The sequence below is a fragment of the Glycine soja genome, chromosome 10, assembly GCF_004193775.1.
Source record: "Glycine soja cultivar W05 chromosome 10, ASM419377v2, whole genome shotgun sequence".
Taxonomy (NCBI): Eukaryota; Viridiplantae; Streptophyta; class Magnoliopsida; order Fabales; family Fabaceae; genus Glycine; species Glycine soja.
This window is the reverse complement of record NC_041011.1, coordinates 36,114,366-36,134,708: the sequence shown is the minus strand read 5'-3', so window position 1 is coordinate 36,134,708 and position 20,343 is coordinate 36,114,366. Positions and strand designations below refer to the sequence as shown.

Here is a 20,343-nt window from a genome sequence, read left to right as displayed (position 1 = left end):
GAACTTTGTGTTCAGGGGAGCAAATGACTAGGTGAATTGCTTTAAGGAACCTTGTGCTGAAAGACATTCGGACACAATGTTCTGATAAGATGTGACATTGGGGTATAGGTTTCTATTGTATGAAGTCTTAGGCAGCCTTGTTTAAGCCGAGATGACTTTATTATTTATTTGGACAAGTTTGAATATAATGTAAAAGAAAATGAATGTGAGCCTTTTACCTTGTTGAAAGGATTTTATTTAAATGTGTTTTAAAAACTTTTAATTAATTATGATTTCTTTTCCTTTTATTAGTACATATATGTATGGGGTAGAGGGTGTCACACCAAGACTGAGGTAGCTAACATATTTTGGAAACATAAAGCATTGGTGGAGAATCAAAGTGGTTGCAGGTTAGGCACAATAAGATCAGATAATGTGAAGAAATATGCAAATGACACCTTTCACAAATTTTCTAATGACGCTGGCATAGAGCACCAACTCAGTGTATTGTACACCCCACAACAGAATGGTGTAAGTGAGAGAAAAATTAGAAGTATCATGGAGATGACAAGGTGTATGATGTATGAAAAGGAGTTGCCAAAGAAGTTATGGGGAAAGGTTGCAAACACTACAATATTTTTACTTAATAGGTTACCATCCAGAGTGCTGAATAAAAAAACCCCATTTGAAGGCTGGTTTGGTTACAAACCAAATTTGCAGAATCTAAAAATTTTTGGTTGTCTTTGTTTTTCTTTTGTACCACAAGTTAAAAGAGACAAGTTGGACAAGAAGGCCAAACCAGGAGTTTTTATCAGATACAGCAAAAGCATTGCTACTCCAATGAACCAAAGGGAAAAATTTAGTAAAGATGACAGAACTGATAAGGTAGAGAAGCATCAGTTCACAAGCCTAATTGTTTGTTTAATGTATCTTACTGCAACCAAGCCTGACATCATGTTTGCAGTAAGTATGCTTTCAAGATTTATGCATTGTGCTAGTGAAGTGCACCTTCAAGCTGTCAAACGGATTGTAAGATATGTCAAGGGGACTATAGACTATGGTGTCAAGTACACTCACTCTCAGAATTTTCAGTTTCATGGTTATTCTGACAGTGATTGGGGTGGTTCAATTGATGATATGAAAAGTACAACAGGTTATTGTTTCAGCTTTGGTTCGGGTATGTTTTCTTGGAGTTCAAAAAAGTAAGACATAGTGGCTCAAAGCTCAGCTAAGGCAGAATATATGGCAGCCACTGCAGCTGTGAATCAAGCTATTTGGCTAAGGCGTATACTTGCTGATTTACATATGGAACAAAAGGAGCCTACACGGATTCTTGTTGATAATCAAGCAGCTATTTCCATTTCAAATAATCCTGTTTTTCATGGCAGGACTAAGCATTTCAAGATCAAGTTGTTTTTTTTAAGGGAAGCACAAAAGGAAGGTGAAGTCAAACTAATTTACTGCAGAACTGAAGATCAAAGTGCAGATGTCTTAACAAAAGCTCTTCCAAAAGCTAAATTTGAAGCTTTAAGAAATAAACTAGGTGTTTGCAACCATTGAGACAAGGAGGAGATATGTTGAAACTGTACCTACAATAGCTGCATACGGGGATATTTTAGCTAATTTTTAAAATTTAACATTGTCTATTGCTTAGGATCTATTCTTTGGGAGTTATGGTTATGTTTTTTATCATACTAGAAACTACTTTAGTCATGCCTAAAAATAAGGGATGTTCTGTTTTGTATATTTGAATCTATCTCTATTTAGAGAGCAAATAAATAATAGTTATACATCCTTCGAAAATATATCTGTTCTTCTCTATTTTTTAGTCATGCCTAAAAATAAGGGATTTTCTGTTTTACATCACATAAGTTTTGTTCCTCACTTCATATACGTTTATGTTTCTGGTTTATAAATACCATATTTTAATCTTCTGCATCTCTGATAGTCTTTTGCTTCAGTCTGATTGCTTCGTTTGCTCAATCTGATTGCATAGTATGTTCGATCCATTGCTTAGTTCGTTCGGTGTGCTGCTCATCTGCTTAGTCTGTTAGTTGTTTTTGCTCAGTCTATTAGTTATTTTTGTTCAGTCTTATACCCACTTCTACATGCCATCTTCTAATAGTATTCAAAAATAAATTTTGATTTCTGAATCATTTTCTAAAATAGACAAAAGTAAATCTGACCATGATAGCAAAATACTCGTACTATAAAGAAAGAACTGCTTAAAATTTGTTGTCCTGTAAGGACTGGATTTGCTCTCATGCTGCATCGAGTTTGACATGGAAAAAATGGATTTTCATTTACATTTCAATATACTTTTCTTATTTCTTTTATAGAGCATTGGTGCCTATTCTATTTTCTTGGGGTTAAGTTATTAGACTGTTGAGATTATAATAACAACTTAATCAAATAATTGTAGCCTGATATGTATTTTGATGCTTTACTTTGTTGGTATGAATATCATTTTCATTATAACGCGACCTTTGGCCATTAACTATCTGTTATGGGTGTATGTCAATTATATACAAAGCCAAGTGACTTGATATTTAAATTATTGAAATCATTTTCATGATGGTTTTCTCGAATTTATGAATTTCTTTTGGATAAAAAAGGAGACAGGTCCACTACCTAGTTAATGTTGGAACCTCAAGGGCATTTGCCTGCTTCATTGCATGCATGGTTTTGGTATATAAGTCTGTTTAACAGCCACTTAACCATAAATCATAGATAGCATTACTAGCTTCCACAGTGGCGAAGCAACTTCAAAGCAAGCAAAATAATCTTCCGAGGGTATAGAACAAACAAAAGGCATAAAGATTATTAATTATGTGTCACTCATCAACTTAAACCTTGCTAATGTATTGACTATTCAAAATGTTATATTTGTGCACTACGTTAACTTATCAATGCATCGAATATAAGCATGCCTCCAACTCCAGTTTATCAACGAACTTCCACTCCCCAAAAGTAATTATTAGCTAACATTTTTTAAGCCCCAAAACAAGTTGAACTTGCAAAAGCCTTCAAACTTCAAACATCAACTGAAACAACATGACAATGAACTAAAATATTACCATGTTAGTTGGTGGAAGATAGCATTCATTTGGTTTTACATGCACTAAATGATATATCTCTCATTACAGAGATTAAAATATAGTCAGTTGACCTATATTTCTATAATGTCTCATGCATGTCTCTCCCATGGGACTATCTCAATTCAACTTGTCCAGTTCATACAAGACATCCATTGCCATTATGGATGACTGTTGAAATTGCTACAAATTTCTAGAATATTCTTAAATATAATATGTATGAATATGGTAGAACAATCTAGAACTATAATGTGTATGTATAAGATAGAAGAATCTAGAACTATCATGATACTAATCTATCATGAAAACTCTAGAAAGACCTAAAGTAATGTAGAAACATTCATCACCATTGAGAGGTTGGTGACTTGAGCCTATAAATAGGCAATTGGTATGTTGTAATTGACAATCCAAGAAATCAATGACATAGCCTTCTTTCTAAAACAATTCTCTAAAACTATCAACTATCATCTAACCAAATACCAACAGTGGCATCAGAGCTACGTTCGGTCATACATTGGGCATAGTTATCTTACCTACCTACCATTCCAAAATCCTCCCAAATACTTCAAAAATTTCCTTTGTACTATTAACCCACTCTAATAATATTTTTTCTAAGCTATGGATAACACTACTCAATCGTCAACTATTTTTGTCCCTATCTTCAATGGTGAAAATTATGATTTCTGGCGTGTTAAAATGGAAACATATTTTTTATCTCAAGATTTATGGGACATAGTAGAAGAAGGCTTCACAATTCCCGTGGATAATTGAGCTCTTAATGCATCTCAAGAAAAAGAGTTGAAGAAAAATAAACAGAAAAATTCAAAGGCGTTGTTCACTTTGCAACAAGCGGTGACTGATCCAATTTTCCCAAGAATTATGGGAGCTAAGACTGCCAAAGAAGCGTGGAACACATTGCAGGAGGAGTTTCAAGGAAGTGTTAAGGTACGTGCCGTTAAACTTCATTCTCTAAGAAGATATTTTGAACTATTGAAGATGAAGGAGTCTGAGATAGTTAAAGATTACTATTCTAAAGTTAAAGGAATAGTTAATCAAATGAGAGCTTTTGGGGAAGATATTCTTGACAAGAAAATTGTTGAGAAAATTGTAATTACTATGCCCCAAAAGTTTGACCCAATCGTGACAACGATTGAGGAAACCAAAGATCTGTCCACTCTATCAGAGACAGAACTTGTGGGCTCTCTTGAAGCATATGAGCAAAGACTGTATAGGCATAAAGAAGATACAATTGAAAATGCCTTCCAGTCAAAGTTTAAATTTCAGCCCCAAAACAAAGAAAATAGAGGAAAGAAAAATTATGGAGAAATTTCCAGAAGAAGAGAAGGTTCTAGAAATTTCCTTAAGAGAAAAACAGATAAAAATCCTCCATGCAATATATGCAAAAGGCAAGGCCACGCAGAGAAAAATTGTTGGTTCCGTAATATGCCACAATGCAACCATTGCAAAAAGTTTGGGCACATAGAGAAAAATTGTCGCAACAAAAATAGGCATCAAGCCAATATCGCAGAGGAGCAGGATCAAGAACAATGTACGTTCAACGCCACTCAAGACTCAATAAAAGAAAAGGGAGGAAGCTGGTACTTGGATAGTGGATGTAGCAATCACATGGCCAAGGATGAGACTATTTTCAAAAGTATTGATGAGTCTGTCAAAGTCAAAGTTCGACTAGGAAATGGAAGTGTGGTTGAATCAAAAGGCAAAGGCACTGTCATGGTGGAGACAGATAAAGGTACGCGACTCATCCATGATGTCTTACTAGTTCCCAGCCTAAAAGAAAATCTTCTAAGCATTGGCCAAATGATGGAGAGAGGCTACGCACTTCACTTTGAAGGAGGTGTATGCAAAATCTTAGACAACAAAAATAAAAGGTCTGAGATAGCCCAAGTAAAGATGAATAAGAGCAATAGAAGCTTCCTTCTAAATTTAAAATATGCAACAAACATTGTCATGAAGGTACAAGTTGATGATTCATGGCTATGGCATCGAAGATTTGGCCACTTCAACACACATGCCTTGAAGTTGTTACATGAGAAGAACATGATGAGAGATCTTCCAAGCATAAAGGAGAACAATGAAGTGTGTGAAGGATGTCTCCTTGGTAAGCAACACCGATTTCCTTTCTCAATAAGCGGAGCATGGAGAGCGAAAGATCTATTGGAGCTGATACATACGGGCGTTTATGGACCAATGAGGACGCCATCACATGGGAACAACAGGTACTTCATACTCTTCATTAATGACTTCTCTAGAATGACATGGGTATATTTTCTAAAAGAAAAATCAGAAGTCTTTGGAGTATTCAAAAAGTTCAAGGCCATTGTTGAAAATCAAAGTGGAAAACGGATAAAAGTACTAAGAAGTGATCGCAGCAAAGAGTACACCTCTCGCAAGTTTGAAAGATTTTGTGAGGATGAAGGCATTGAGCGACAACTTACAGTTGCATATTCTCCTTAACAAAATGGAGTGTCCGAGAGAAAGAATCACACAGTTATGGAAATGGCTAGATCGATGCTCAAGGAGAAGGGACTACCTAACACATTCTGGGCTGAAGCAGTCTACACTGCTGTTTACATACTTAACAGATGTCCAATTAAGTCTGTAAAAGACAAGACTCCAATTGAAGCTTGGAACAGGAAGAAGCCATCAGCAAAGCACCTAAGGGTGTTTGGATCTATATGCTACATTCATGTTCCAGACGTGAAGAGGCACAAGCTTGAAGACAAGACTATACGAGGTATCTTCCTTGGGTATAGCAATATCTCTAAGGGCTACCATGTCTACAACTTGCAAACTAAGAAACTCGTCATCAGTCGAGATGTTGAAGTTGATGAGTACGCTTCTTGGAATTGGGATGAAGAAAAAGTGGAGAAGAACGTTCTTATACCCGCTCAACTACCTCAAGAAGAAGCTGAGGAAGAAGACCCAGGTGAACCACCTTCACCTCCACCACAACAACAAGATCAAGAACTATCATCACCAGAGTATACTCCAAGACGAGTAAGATCTTTGGTGGACATATATGAAACCTGTAACTTGGCCATACTTGAACCTGGAAGCTTTGAAGAAACGTCAAAGCAGGAAGTATGGGTCAAGGCAACGGAAGAAGAGATACAGATGATCGAGAAAAACAACACATGGGAGTTAGTAAATCGTCCCCATGGAAAAGATATCATTGGCGTTAAGTGGGTCTATAAGACAAAGCTCAACCCTGATGGCACCATACAAAAACACAAGGCGAGGATAGTAGCTAAGGGTTACTCACAGCAACCCAAAATTGACTACAATGAGAAATTTGCACCAGTAGCTCGTCTTGATACCATAAGAGCTCTAATAGCTCTTGCGTCACAAAAAGGATGGAGTATCCATCAACTAGATGTCAAATCCGCCTTCCTTAACGGCGTACTTGAAGACGAGATCTATGTGGGGCAACCACAAGGATTCGTGTCTGAAGGCAAAGAAAAAAAAGTGTTAAGACTAAGAAAAGCACTCTACGGTTTGAAGCAAGCACCTCGAGCATGGTATAGCATAATCGATCAGTATTTCATGGATCGAGGATTCAGGAGAAGCAAGAGTGAGCCTACACTTTACATCAAATCTCAAGGTCAGTACACTCTCTTACTCTCTCTATATGTAGATGATCTTATCTACACGGGAAACAATACTAAGATGATGATGGAGTTTAAAGAAGACATGATGAAGACCTTTGAGATGACCGACCTTGGTTTGATGAGTTACTTCCTCGGCATAGAGGTAAGTCAGAGAAATGAAGGGATATTCATCTCGCAAAAGAAATACACAGAAGGCTTACTTAAGAAATTCAAGATGTATGGTTGCAAACCTGTTGCTACTCCACTCATAACAAATGAGAAACTATAGAAGAATGATGGAGCACCAGAAGCTGATGCATCCAAATACCGAAGTCTAATTGGAAGCCTCCTATATTTGACAGCTACACGGCCTGACATAATGTATGCTACAAGTCTTCTATCAAGATTCATGCAAAGCCCAAGTCAAATACACTTTGGAGCAGGAAAAAGAATTTTGAGGTATCTACAAGGAACAAAAGAGTTCGGTATATGGTATACTACCGAAACCAACTCAGAATTACTTGGCTACACCGACAGTGATTGGGCAGGTTTGGCAGATGACATGAAGAGTACCTCTGGCTATGCTTTCTCACTAGGATCGGGAATGTTCTCTTGGGCGTTGAAGAAGCAAGCTACAGTAGCACAATCAACAGTAGAAGCAGAGTACATGGCAGCTGCTGAAGCAACGAGTCAAGCTATATGGCTTCGTAGGATACTTGAAGACATGGGAGAAAAACAAGATGAGCCTACTAAAATCAATTGCGACAACAAATCAGCAATTGCAATGGCGAAGAATCCAGTTCATCATAGCAGAACAAAACACATAGCAATCAAGTATCACTTTATCAGAGAAGCTGAAGCAACTAAAGAGATCAAACTCGACTACTGCAGAACAGAAGATCAAATTGCAGACATATTCACGAAGGCTTTGCCGAGACCAAGATTTGAAGAATTATGAGCTATGCTCGGAGTCACAGAAATTTGCATCAAGGAGGAGTGTTGAAATTGCTACAAATTTCTAAAATATTCTTAAATATAATATGTATGAATATGGTAGAACAATCTAGAACTATAGTGTGTGTGAATATGGTAGAACAATCTAGAACTATAATGTGTATGAATACGGTAGAACAATCTAGAATCATAAGTGTATGTATAAGATAGAAGAATCTAGAACTATCATGATACTAATCTATCATGAAAACTCTAGAAAGACCTAAAGTAATGTATAAACATTCATCACCATTGAGAGATTGGTGACTTGAGCCTATAAATAGGCAATTGGTATGTTGTAATTGACAATCCAAGAAATCAATGACATAACCTTCTTTCTAAAACAATTCTCTGAAACTATCAACTATCAACTATCATCTAATCAACTACCAACAATGACAAATGAACTTTGAGAAAACTTAATAAGATCTGCTAAAGCTTAGTAACACTGTAACAATAAGGACAGCCATCTTCCCTTTTCTGACTCAACCATATCAAAAGTTATCCTCCAGATTACATGACCAAAGCATACCAACAACACCAACAAATGATATAACCCTTCCAGAGACAATTTAAGTAAGACCTTGACACCTTGTGTTTCATCTTTCTTGATTCTAAATATGTTTTGAATCTGTTGAAGTCTCACATCGAATGAAGGTAAGATCAAGATAAACTATATAAGTGGAGAGTAATCCTCACCTTACAAGTCAATTTTGTAGGGTTAAGCTAAACTCACGAACCATCCACTTTCTGACATGATATCAAAGCCTATCCTAAATGGACCCCTATGGTTGTTATGCTCTAGGCAAAGTAAAACAAGTGTATAAACTAGAGAATTAAAATAGGTAGATGTAAGTAGCATTATGATTGGCGGCATTACTTGGGTAATCATCTTTTCCTGTGTTTGGTGTAAGTTGCAAGCATTTATTTTGCAACCGGTAGATGTAGTAACTTTTAATTTTTTTTTTTATTATTATAAAATCCTTTATCATTAAATGCATGATAGCTTGTGCATTGGGCACCATAGACCTAAAGGGTACCAATTACCATAGTAAATATCCTATAACTGATTATGTTTACTGGTGCATAAGCAACTTCCACCAAATAATAAAGCAATAATCAGATTATTGGTGAATAGAGAAAAGCTAAGCTTGCAACATTATTAATTTAATAAACTAGAAGAAAATAGCACTACCCTCTAGGCATGACATGAGCATGACAACGGAAATTCTACAAGTAGCAAGTAGCATTACTACCCTTATACAAATGTGAAGTAATCACTTATCACGCAAAATAAACATGAAATCCTATAAATGCATAAAACAAAAACAGAAGGCATAAAGACTCCAATGATGTGTCACTCAGCAACAGGGCTTCCTTTAAATCTTGCCTTGAAATTTGATAAATGTATTGCCCATGATACACTTATCCTTTGAGTGGAGTCGTCGATGTATTGAAAGTAAGAACGCCTCCAACTTGTCTTAATCAACAAGCTTCCAATCACAGCCCAAAATCCAAGAGCATAGCCAAGTGCAATGACAAAGTAAAACCACAGTTTCTCTACTTTATCCATTTTTCCATCTTCATCTTCATCTACATTGTCATGTTGGGAATCATCAGCAGAACACTCATTTGGCAGTAAAGGCCCACAGAGAAATTGGTTGCCCGTATAAATAAAAGGATCTTCAAGGGTTGACAATTGAGTTCCTCTTGGAATTGGTCCTGAAAGATTGTTGTAGGACAAATTCAAGTGGCTTAACGAAGTTAAACTTGATATGCTGTCTGAAATTGTGCCTGAAAGTTGGTCATGAGAGAGATCAAGAGATTCTAGAGATTTCATGTCCCCTATCCTTTTAGGGATATGTCCTGACAGATGATTGTGTGATAGATTTAGGCCTTGCAATGCAGAAAGCAGTGCTATTCCTTCAGGAATAGTACCACTCAAATTGTTATTTGACAAGTCCATGTTGGCTACCAGTTTTAGATTTCTGGTATAGTCAAGTTCCATTCCTTTAATGACTTGTCTGACCTCTTGTTCATACCATTCAACATCTCTAGGCCCTTCACTAGGTTGGATGACAGAAGATTTCTTTCCTGAAATCATTGCTGTGAGATTTCCAATGCAGTGAGGTATTGATCCCATCAGGTTGTTGTTTGAAAGGTCCAAGATTTGCAATGCAGAAAGTTGGCATAGTTGTGAAGGAATTTTTCCAATCAACATGTTTTGCCGTAGCCTTAGAATCTGCATTGAGGAGAAAATGTTCCCCATCCATAAAGGTATAATCCCAGACAGATGGTTCTCTCCTAGATCCAGAATTAAAAGTTGCTTTAAATTTCTCAAAGATGATGGAATCCCACCCTGAAGACTGTTATTGTTCAAATGAAACCATGCCAACGTGGGTAGGTTACCGAGAGAGCTTGGAATAACACCTGATAATTTGTTGGATGCCAAATTTAACACATTGAGACCTTGAGTAGCACCCCAACAATCAGGAATGTCACCAGATAACAAGTTGCTTGAAAGGTCAAGATTGTACAAGGAGTCTATTTTGCACAATGAATTTGGAATGGAACCATTTATAAGGTTGTTTCCAAGAAGCAAGTGACTAACATTGGGCAGCCTATCAGCAATATCTTGTGGAAGTGACCCAGTGATATTGTTATTGGTGAGGTTCAGATAAACAAGTTGCTTAGGCCATCTTATGTCAGACACCGAACTCTCCAAATGATTTAGGGACATGTCAAAGTTTTGCAGGTTTAGAAGTTGACCAAGACTATAAGGTATGTTTCCATGTAAATTATTATCAGAAAGATAGAGAGTGATCAAATTTTTAAGTTGACCAATATTTTGGGGAATTGTACCGTTTAAAGAGTTTCCTGAAAGATCTAGAGATTTTAGGCTTACAAGTTGCTCTAGACTCCTAGGAATGACACCATGAAAATGATTAGAAGAAAGAAGTAAGGTGGTTAAATTGAGAAGTTGGCCAATACAGTTAGGAAGACACCCGTTAAAGTTGTTATTGGAAAGTAACAACTTCTTCAGATTGATAAGTTTTGATATCATATCACAAGGAAGGGTCCCAACCAAATTACTGTCATGAATATACAAGTCAGATAGATTTTCAAGTTGTCCCAACCATGGTGGCAAACTATCATTAAATTCATTGTGACTCAAATCCAATTGCATTAAATCATACCTAATGCATCCAGACCGTATGTAGACTCCAAGTGCATCTCCTTTAAGATTGTTACTTGACATATCTAATGAATGAAGATGACAACAGTTTCCCAGAAAAGATGCTAGAGATCCTTCAATATGTTTTAAATCATTGCCTGAAAGATACAAGTATTGAAGACCCTTTAACTCACCTAACCAGGATGGAACAGAATCAAAATTGTTTTCTGAAAGGTCGAGGTAAATCAAGGAAGTCAGATTCTGTAAAGTAGATGGAAGTGAGCCATAAAGAGCATTATTTTCAACAGATAGATAAACCAGATTATTACAGGTTCCCAACCAGAATGGAGTGGAACTCAGGTTGTTGAAAGAAAAGTCAATCTCTGCAATGGAAGACATGTTTTGAAAAGCATTCAGAATTGGAGCTTGAAGTTCATTTTCTGCTAGATCCAGAACCTCCACTCGGGAAAGGTTTGTGGCTCTAACAAGTTGATAAGTGTGTAACTTGTTTAGTCCACAATTCCTCAATTCTATTTCTAACAAAGAAGGAAGCATGCTGAGTGCCTGCAACAAATTTTGTGCCTTACCAAGAGGCACATCACGCATGTAAAGGTATCGGAGTGATGAAAGTTGAGAAATCCAATAAAAGTCATCAGCATACAGAAGAGGATTGAAGCTGAAATCAAGAAGGAGCAATTTTGTAAGGTTCCCAAGATTGTAAGGGATCCTCCCACTAAAATGACAATCAGAGAGAGAAAGGAATTGCAGATGCTCCATAGTTTGGATGAACATTGGTATTGAACTATTGAATTTGTTTCCACTCAAATCTAAATAAGTGAGATATTTAAGCTGCGATATAGAAGGATGAACATGATTAGCTTCAAGAACATATTTGTTGAAGTCACAGTTTGGTTGATCTCCTTGGTGCCTCCGTGGGAAGCAAGGATTCCTGAGGTCCAGCTTGACAACATGTCCTGTAATATTGCTGCAAACTACACCTTTCCATTGACAACAATCCTCTTCTTCCCAAGAGGAAAGCCTCGATGATGGATCTTTGAAGCTTCCTTTGATCCATTGAAGAGCATGCCTTTCTTCTTCATTGCAGCCAAGTGGTGAATGGCCACATGAAGATAACACTACAAATGCAGTTAAAAGGAAAACAACAGCAAAAGCCAAGCCAAGCATGTCTGCGGAAGATTAACAGAACACAAAGATGGGAGTTAAAAAGGAGCAACGAATGGGAAGTATATAGGCCTCAGGTTTTATTAAAATAACTACGATAATATATTGGATAAATATCGAATTTGGTCATTGCTTGAATTTACATAGCACTAATAATTGGATCCCTAAATTTTGAAAAAAAAATAAAATTTTGCTCCTTAATTTGTAAAAAGTGCGACAAATTCGTCTCACTGTCAATTTTTCCCGTTAATGTAAATGGCAAAGTCTACATGGCATCATTGGACTATTTTGATAACGAGAAATTTGCTAACAATGCCACTGACTTAGATGGACTAAATTGTCATCTGAAATTTCTATGGACCTTTTTGTCAACTTGGAATTCTCAAATTTACCCTTTTGTTTTTTCTCTTCTCTCCCTTCCTCATCTTCTCCTGTCCTTTCGTGCTCTATGTCAAGGAGTGGCACCATCCTTTTGAAGGAGGTAGTATAGTGTAAGCATGGTGGAAGGGGAAAATAGAAAGGCGGAAGAGGAAGTTAAAACAAAAAAGCATCGTTGTTGGAAATCACTTTTGATAGCGACAAACTACGATGCTTATGTTGCTTTGAATAATCGTCACACTAGAGCAATTTTTTTGCTTGGGATTGGCTTCGAGGCTTGTCAAATGGATTCACATACTCATTCACACATATGGGCTGCCAAATGCTCAATATGCCACAAAGCTTGAGCTCTAGTAGGCCAAAGGAGAGGATTGATGACTTGAAAAAGGAGTTGAAGACTAAAATATAATACTCCATTTTTCTTTTGATTTGTGTTATGGTGGTTTCTCTTTGGTTAGTTTAGGGGTGGTGTCTGGGTTGTTAGAAACTACTGAAATGGAAATGTAATACTAGATTTAGGGTATAGTTGTTCATGGTGGACTAATTTGACATTTTGTTGTTAAATTGAAGGATTTAAATGACATTAAGTAATATTATTTAGAAATTGATTTGTTAGTTTTTTTTATAAAAATGAGGCACTGACAATGATTGTTGAGGACATGGAATCCACTCGTGAGAGGGTTTGTCTCTCACTCTCATTCAAAGAACGCAGTAAAACCAAAAGACACACATGTGGGCACATTGGTGAGAATGGTAACAAATGTTAGAACTCTTTCAATATTACTCAAGTAGTAAAAAGTGAAACAAAATTTCCTGACAAATTTGTCCTTCGAAGTCTATATGAGTCAGCAACACATTCAACAAATTTCTCACTATCAAAATGGTCCAATGATGCCACGTAGACTTTACCATTTATGTTAACAGAAAAAATTGATGGTGTGACAAATTTGTCACATTTTTTAAAAATTGAAGGATAAATTTATTTTTAAAAAAATTCAGGGACCCAAGTGTGAGCACTTTACAAATTTAAGGACTAAATTGGGTATTTACCCATAATATATTATTATAATTTGACAATTTAAAAAATATTATAAATTTTTAATATATTAATTTATTTATTATTTTTTAACTTATACAAGTTAGTATATATGTATGTGAAATGTAGGGTAAATGTCTATTTAGTCCATGAATTATGTATTTGTTGACAATTTAGTCCTTATATTTTTTAAATGACTAATTTAGTCTACTAATGTGTAAATGTTGTAATAAATTAGTCTAACCGTTGAGCATACTAACAATTTGATCCTTAAAGTATCACACTTAATTTCATAGTGATTCAAAAACTATATTACTTACCGACAAATTAGTCCACAACATATATGTTTATAATAATAGTTGGATTATTTTGTTGCAACTTTTACACATTTGTGGTTGAGGACAAAGACACACACAAAATAATGTGTATATAAATTTATAGAATAAAACTAAATAATAACTATATAGAACCGAATTAAATTGATCAATAACCATTTAAAGACTAAACTGAATTCTAATAAAAATTTAGAAGGAATTTTTTTTGAATTTATGTGCACATTTTTATGCAACCAAATTTAGGTAGATGTATATTTATGAATATGGCTCTTGTTTCTTACATTAAAACAACTAATAACAAGAATCATATCAAGATTAAAGAAAACAAACAATTGAGATTAAAATATTTAAATTTAAAAATTCAAATTAAAATATAATAATAATTAAATTTCTAAAAAATTCAAATTTAAATATAATAATAATTAAATTTCTAAAAAATTCATCAAACAAATCATATTCTAAAATATTTATCATTAGCCCATTATCATCACATTGTCCTTAACAACCATATCATTGTCATAATTGTCACTACAACCCCACCATGATGCCAATGACAACGACGATGATGGCAACGATAGCAACAACAACAATGATGATAGTGATGACAGTAGCAACTACAATGATGGTCATGATAATGAAGGTGGCAGCGGTTGATGACGATAGCAATAGCGATATTAGTGATTACAGTGGTGGTTATGATGGTGACAGTGACGATGACAACGGTCATGACGACAAAGGTGGTGGCAATGATATTGGCGGTTGATGACAACAATCACTACTAAAAAAAACCCTTTTTACGACACTAATACTACGACGGTTGTTTATAACCGATTTAGAAAGTGGTACGGTGGTATTTTTGTAATTATTATGACTAAAAATACATTTTACAACGCGCATTCTAAGACGGTTATTGAAAACCGCCTTAGAATGTTATACGAATTAAATTTTACGCCGATTTTGCTGAACAACCGTTGTAATTTAAAAATAAAAATATATGTATAAATATTTGGAGAAATTAAATCTGATCCATTATTAATTATTTTTTTGTTTTGGAAAAGATAAGATGGAAAAATACGAAGAGACTCTTGTTTCTCTCTCCAGTCTCCATTATCTCTGCGAGTGCCTTGCTCGCTTCCTGCTCTCACAAACCCTACCCCTAACCGCCGCGACCACGACCACGACCACCGCCACGATTTCGTCCCCCTCGAGCCTCTCTACCTCCTCCCCTACACCTGAACAGAGCCCTCTGCTCTCTCTGGACTCTCTCGATTATGCGGTGCGCCTTCATCACCTCCATGGCTGGATTCAGATCCCATGCCGCCCATCCACCATGTGGCTCGCTGTGCTCGCCATCGACGTTGCCATCCGGTTCACTGCTGGAGGTGCGTCATGCGGAGCCGAGATTTCCGAACCGCTCCGAAAAGGCGCAATGTAGCGGTGATCATGATAGTTGTCCCATCAAGAATTAATTTTATTATTAATGAGTTTTAGTATCATCAAATGAATAATAATATTTTAGGTAGTTTATGACAAAACAAAACATTACAATTAATTGTAGACAAATTTTATGAAAAAATTCTAACATAGCATCTTGTTACATGAAAATTGATACTACTTGTACTCTGTCAATGATATTAACTTCTTTCCTTATAAAAACAAAATCTTACTTAAAATAGGTTGACATTGATGTTTCATATTTTAAAAAGTTATGCCATTGTCCTTTATTCACATCACTTTGTCGATTTGTTAACAGGACAATTAACATAGATATTTGGTTCACGTTAGAACCAAAATACCAAGAAATGCAACTAGCTAGCAAGAATGTAGGATCCAAACAATTTTCAAGTGTAAATGAGGAGATATTAATTTTGGTAAACTAACATTTCAACATGTGAGCAAGAAGGAACTCCTTCACTTAGGTGCATACTCGCAAATATAATGGTTAGTCTATTTTCTTATAAGATTTAACCTGACCTCTAAATATATTAATTAGTAATCCTAAATATATATACAATATGTAGGTTAGTGGACTTAAATTATATTAATTAGACTAATTAACAAGTTTATAGTTTTAAAATATTATATTATTAATTAAGTGCAATAAGAATTATATATATTAGTTGTTTTGGAACAGCTGATATTTTACCAATATATATATATATATATATATATATATATATATATATATATATATATATATATATATATATATATATATATATTCGCAAGGCTTTGTTTACCATTCAGGTTTTCATACAGAAATAGGATCATTCTCTAGAGGATTAATCACGTTCCATTTTTCAAACTTTTTAAGTCTTAAGTCTCGAACTTGTTCATTTTCCTTGGCGGTTACGTTCACCCGAATTCCCTGTCTAGCGGTTTGAAGTTTGAACCTCTCGTAGGTGTCTCTGACTGATCTGTCAAACATGGGACTCAAGCGAGACTTAGGTTTATTGGATTCTCATAAAACGTAAATGTTGGACGAAAGATTCTCATAAAGAAAAGCATTCTGGTTGAAATTTTAGAAGATCCTTATAAAATACCAATATAACTACCAGAAACACATCACGTTAAATTATCAAGAAGAGTTTTAGGAATACATGGATTCATAATGATTGATCAAACAAACGTAACGAAATTTGAATCCGTAGGTAATTTTTTTATCTATGTACTCTTCTTAGGATCTGTTCCGGAACAGATAACAAGCTAACAATGTATCCAGTTGCTTCATGGTTCTTCTTCAACTAGAACCTTTTTATTACTTAATAGGACTTTCATAAGGGAGAAGAGAAACTATATGTGACGGCTCAATATATTGGGGACCATAGTCTTCTCATAGAATATTAACCTAATAGGATTTTCATTATCTCCCAATGGACCAACACTGACATTTGCTCATTTAAGTCCACACCCTCTGATTTAGTTGTCTAATAGACTCACTTAATTTGACCACATAAAATAAAACCCATTGATGATAAATAATTAATATAATTATCTTATAATATTAGCGCACATTAATTATTGAAATAGAAAATTCTAACAATCTCTCACTTGGGTGACCGTTGGGATTTTCAAAATAACAACTTTTGACCTCTTACTTAGCGCAAGAAGCGTGCTAAGTGCATATCCAACCTGAGAGGAAATTGCCCTGAGCGAGAATTGTCGTGCTTTGCGCAAGAGGAATTACGCTCAATGCAAATTGTCGCGCTAAGCACAAATCTCAACCTAAGAGAAATTGCACTAAGCGAGTGAAATCTGCAAATTATAAATATATTCTTCAGCGTGAAAAACATGATTTTTCACCCTTTTTCTCTCTAAATGCCCACCCAAGCCCTAGCACCTCCTCCACCACCACCCACAACAACCGGTGGCCACCACAAGCCACCGTTGCTCGTCGCCGAACTATCACACCAAGAGGACATTTTAATCAGAGCAGAATCCTCAGAATCCACCTCAAGGATTCGGTGGAGAAAATTCCTCAATCATTTCTTTTGTAGTTTCTCTGAGGTAATCTTGACTTCTGAGTCTTTCTCCTAGTTAGTTTGAGTTTCTCTTAGTGTCTCTTATGTTTTTGGTACTATAATAGGGTGTTTTTAGACTTCCTTTAAAAAACCCTTGAAAATGAGACGTTGTAAAAGTTATCTTTTTATAAAATTGATATTATCTTTCAAAATGTCGTCTCCTTTTAGTAGAATCTGAAACACCCCTTAGCCCTTTATATATGTTTTGACAAAGGTAATGACCATGAATGTTGTTATTAACCTTGTTTTTGAAATCTATTCTAAAATTCCTTCAATTTGGTATATAGAACCTTGCATTTGGACTAACAAACATGAATGAAAGAGGTCTCTGAACGACGCAAAGAGGAACTAACAAAGAGCTCATGATAGGTGAGGGGAGTTTATTATAATTTCTGGCTTTTGATACCATAGTTGGGGCCTGGGAACCTAACTATTGGGATGTATGATTGTCCTTGTTGCATGCTAGTTTTCAAGAAAACAATATTTTTAACTAATAGGATGCAATACATCTATTATTGATAAATGATATTATTTTTTTCATTAGACTTACGTTGTCTAAAGACTTGGGGAATGTGAATCTCATGTATGAACTATATATGTATGTATATGTAGAATGTAATTTACCGATGATATTATTATTGATGATATTAATTGATATAAGGTGGCATTAATGTTTATGATAGTGCTGATAGAGAATGATGTTGTTATTGAATATGATATTGATAATAATTGATACGAGACTATGTTGGTGTTTATGATAATATTGATATGATATGATATTGTTATTGATGATTATGTTGATATGAAATGTTGTTGTTGTGGTTGATAATGTCATTGAGATGAGATGATGTTGATGTTGAGAATGACATTGAGATGAAACAATGTTAATGTTGATAATGACATTGAAATGAGATGTTGATGATGTTGAAAATGTCATTGTGATGATGTATGTTGTGTATGTACATGGGGGGTGCAGTGACCATGTTGGATATCCCTGGTGGAGGAAATAGAGTGGTTAAAGAGTTTTAAGCATTGATGATGTTCATGTTTCATATTTCATATTGCTTGAAAGTAGTATAAACTTTGTTAATAAGTACTTGTAGTTTCTCATGAGGAGGAATACTTGTACTTGTGGGCATGTCACTCGGTTTGGAACTCCCTTGAGACTCAGGCTGATCACCATGGGAGGGAGTTGCTTGTGCACGACAGGGTGACATCAACACTTGCTGCCTAGTTTTCCTAAGTGAGAGTGTCGTGTGGACACGCTTAGACTATTTCCTTGATGAATGGTACCACATTGCATTTGAGAGTTAAGGTCAGGTGCATGCATTATACTAAACATGATTGATTGGAATTATGGTATTTGTTAATATTTTATTACTAATTATGGTTATTTGATTTTTGTATTAATTTCTTTTATAATAAATTCACCCTTGCAATTTTTGTACCGTGTGGTTGGTACCTGTGATGATCACGAATCTTTGTTTGTGGGAGCAGAATGACAACAGTAGAGTACGTGAAGTGAGATTCTTTTGTGGAGCCGCCAAGCTGACGTGATGACGTTAGAATTATTTATATTCATTTAAGTAATTGTGTGTTGTTTGGTGAATGTATATCGCAAAAAATTTACTTTCATTTTTCATAAGCAAATTAATGGAGTTTTCATTTAAAAATTGAAATTTTCGCGATTTAGAGTGGTGATATCATAGCGATAGGGCGGGTCATTACATAGTGTGCTCGTGAAAACCTTTAAGTGTCATATCTTTAGTAAGTGGATCTACTAAGATGGAATGAGTCCCTATATGTTTTATTCAAATTTGTATTTTCTGAATTCTTTATTTAATAACCATATACTTTATGTCAACAAACTTTTACTTTGTTGAATCCTTAATAAGACTATTAAGATATTATCCCAATAAACACCCAATGACTAATTAATATTGGCAACAACAGGCAAGCCAGTTAAAATAATTTAACAATCATAAATTCCAATATGATGTCTCACAAAATATTAACTCCACCAATATGGACTCCAAACATTGTATCTTATGTCATATATATCATAGTATTTCTCACGGTCACATTTGAAAATCTTGATTTTCTTTCTTTTTCTTAGTTGAAGTTCAACTTCATCTTTGAAAGACTAAATATCTAGAGGTCAAAACTTCTCATAATTTAAATAAAGAGGAATAATCTACCAACATAATAAAATACATTTGTTCATTCCATGATTACATAAGGAATAAAACATAAATATATGTATGTATTAATTCTAAGACATCCTTAGTTCTTTCAGCACCTGAATTTTATTTTCTTTGTTTATTTTCCCTTTTATATACTCAATATAGACTATAAGGTCCAACCTATATAAAAGATCCAAAATTTCCTATAACAAAAACATTCAAATTCTCTATTAAGAGATATGACTTAAGTGCTTATGTTATAAAGTAAAAAAATTTTAATTTTAAGTTTTGTACCACCCAAAATTGTTTGCAATAGAAAAACTCAAATATCCATAAAAAAAAACTCATAACCCAAAATTTAACAATCATAAGAGAGATTAACTTTATTATTTCTTATTGAAAAAAAATAACTGAATTTATCCAAATTAAAAATAAAATTTGGTTTAATAAACAACTCAATATATGTATCAATCAAATTCAAATGAAATTGAGTCTTTTAAAACAACATAAAAGTTCTCATAGCTTCGACTGCAACTTTATGTCATTGCCCACATAAAAAAATCTTTCATTATCACTTGGCAGATGATTCCATAGGTAGCATCTTATAGACATATTTTTGTGAGTAGTAGAATCAAAATTTACCCACTAACGTCTTTCAGTACAAAATTAAATTAATTTTAAAATAAACAAAAATGAGAAGTTTATCATTTTTTGCACACTAAATAATGTAATTGGGATTTTTATTTAATGTATACCTCATCCTACAAAAGCAACAAGGAAATTCCTTATCTTGTTTTCTTGTTTATTTTCTAAAAATAAAAAAATTATGCAATATTCTCAACACTCAAGTGACTCTCT

The 20,343-nt window shown here is 34.8% G+C and overlaps 1 protein-coding gene across 1 annotated transcript; it reads right to left on the bottom strand.

The window, feature by feature from the left end:
* Nucleotides 1-8,780: 8,780 nt before the first annotated feature.
* On the bottom strand, nt 8,781-12,084 carry LOC114370473 (receptor-like protein 46). Its single transcript, XM_028327835.1, has one exon. It carries the CDS (start codon nt 12,033-12,035, stop codon nt 9,033-9,035), a length of 3,003 nt encoding a protein of 1,000 aa, XP_028183636.1. The 5' UTR covers nt 12,036-12,084; the 3' UTR covers nt 8,781-9,032.
* Between the last annotated feature and the right edge of the window lie 8,259 nt (nt 12,085-20,343).

Excerpts from the sequence above, each read along its gene's own strand:
- LOC114370473 (XM_028327835.1), bottom strand. The coding sequence starts at position 12,035 with ATGCTTGGCTTGGCTTTTGCTGTTGTTTTCCTTTTAACTGCATTTGTA.